The sequence below is a fragment of the Rhagoletis pomonella genome, unplaced genomic scaffold, assembly GCF_013731165.1.
Source record: "Rhagoletis pomonella isolate Grant_MI unplaced genomic scaffold, Rhpom_1.0 Rhpom_scaffold_06283, whole genome shotgun sequence".
Classification (NCBI taxonomy): Eukaryota; Metazoa; Arthropoda; class Insecta; order Diptera; family Tephritidae; genus Rhagoletis; species Rhagoletis pomonella.
The window spans coordinates 1-2,084 of NW_023464816.1; the positions used below are offsets into that span (position 1 = coordinate 1).

A 2,084-nucleotide genomic window follows, 5' to 3' on the forward strand; every position below is an offset into this window, starting at 1 on the left:
TCCATGGTGAAGTGATAGTAGCAAATACGTGGCGGTTCACCTTCACGACAGGCGCGCGCACACTCATCTGGCGCCGATAATGTTGGATTACGCCTCAGTTCGGCGGTGGCACTGGTGGAGAAATCTAAATGACGGAATGGCGACTGTGGATTCGGATCGACTACGGTATTCGCAATTTGTGGGTAGCGTTGTGTATTGAATTTTGGCAAATTGCCACGAGAATTCAGGTAACCACTGCCAACGCTGAGCGTACTCGACACACCGCCACTACCCAAACTATTGCCATTTAACGGTAACGAATTGCTGTTGCCCAGCGCGGGATGTGTTTGAACTACGCCATGCGCGGCGGAGAAGAAAGGTGACTCCAGTGGCGATGAGCTGGTAATGCGTGGTGAATAAAGTGAAGCAGCGGGTGTTTGATCTGAAAGAAGAAGAAGAAGTTTAAAAGTTCGGTTATTGGTAGTTGAAAATTTAAATTGAAATTTCTTTTACTAATTCTCTTTATTTGTTTTGAAATCTATATATGCTAACACACTTAAGCGGACAAGGAAGCGATCATCAGTGGTTTAGAGCACTCTCTGCGCATCGCTGGTTTAGAGTCTTTTGCAGAATTTGACCCAAATTAATGCAGTACTCGTGAAGGAAGCTTTTTTTGCATAGCTTCTTGTATATTTTTTTAAATTCATTTGAAAACCTGGTTAAGAAAATTTCTCGAATCCCACTTCACCTTCTGTTCCAGTTTGGTATCAAATAAAAGAGGACTAAAATAGCTTTAAAATTGATATAGCCAAGTTTGGCTGCTAAAAAATAACTGTAATTTTCGGTCCCTGGAATAAACTATATACCAAAAATAGCGTTTGAACCTCCCAATTTTTAAGAGAAAAATAAGTGTATTATAATTTTTTCTGAACGAAATTAATTTTTAATTTACAAAATTTTGTGTTTTCTTCATATTTAAGAAAATACTTGACAAAACCGAGAAAATTTTTTGGTACAATGAAAAATAAATTTCGAGCAAAAAAGTTACAATATACTGCTTTTTCTTTTGAAAATTGGAAGGGTCAAGCGTCATTTTTGGCATATAGTGTGTTTGCCATTTTTCCTGAGAATTAATCATAGAATTTGAATTTGCTATACACTTTCTTCGAAAATTTTTCTCCGAACAAATTACACCGCCTCTTCACCGGAGTTATAAAATCTTTAACACTTTAGGGCTTTCACCAAAAGACTTTAGAAAAATATTAAGATTTATGTAAGCTAAACTGATTTGCGAATACCTGTAAAATTCTCATCTACATATTAATACGCTAACATAAATTTTGTCACCGTTCATTTACCGAATTTAACGAACTGATTTCTGAACACCATTGGAAAGATAGATGAGGAAAGCTTTTATGCACCCTAATGCGCCTTCATATGCATGTAGAATGTTTATTCTTTTATTAAAAAAATTTAAACTTTTAATCAAAAGAAAACGAAATCAGATGTACATATAGCCGTAAAAAGATTTTCTTAAGTTTTTAAAATTTAAATTTTGAACCATTTAAGAAACAAAATATTACTAATTAAAATAGTCTCTTATGTAGAATACGACTGATTGGGCAGTGCAGGGTGAGGCCCCGCAGAGTGTGATCATTTTTGGGTTGGGTTGAGTTCGTTTGTTTAACAAATTCAATTCAACAACTGACTAAGTTTAATGAGTTGAACTGTTATTATAACTGACGCCACTGAGGCGGTGGGTCTTTTGATATTTTTCTGCATTTGGCTTGAAAGCTTGAAGGCTTAAACAAATATTATGTAAATCGATTTTATTTCCGCAACTACTCCATTATTTTATAGACAGTTAATTGTCAATCATTGACAAGCTCTAACCATAATAAAACCACAGAGAAAGGCTGTTAGCTGCCAAAATTTTATGTTTGCATTTTGTATAAAAATGTGGAACTATCACTTTTATGTAAAAGTTGCAGTTATGGAAATTGTGTGTAAATTTATAAATGAATTTGATTTTGCTTTCACGCAGAATCAACATGACAAAGCTTAGAAAGCACTGACGTGAGTGTCAAAGCAAAAAAAAAGAAAAC

At 34.9% G+C, this 2,084-nt stretch overlaps 1 protein-coding gene across 1 annotated transcript; it reads right to left on the reverse strand.

The window, feature by feature from the left end:
• Positions 1-4: 4 nt before the first annotated feature.
• Positions 5-421, reverse strand: LOC118755445 (the record flags this gene model as incomplete). Its single annotated transcript, XM_036490278.1, has 1 exon — positions 5-421. A coding segment is annotated over one exon (417 nt), but the record flags the coding sequence as incomplete, so codon positions are not given.
• Positions 422-2,084: the final 1,663 nt, after the last annotated feature.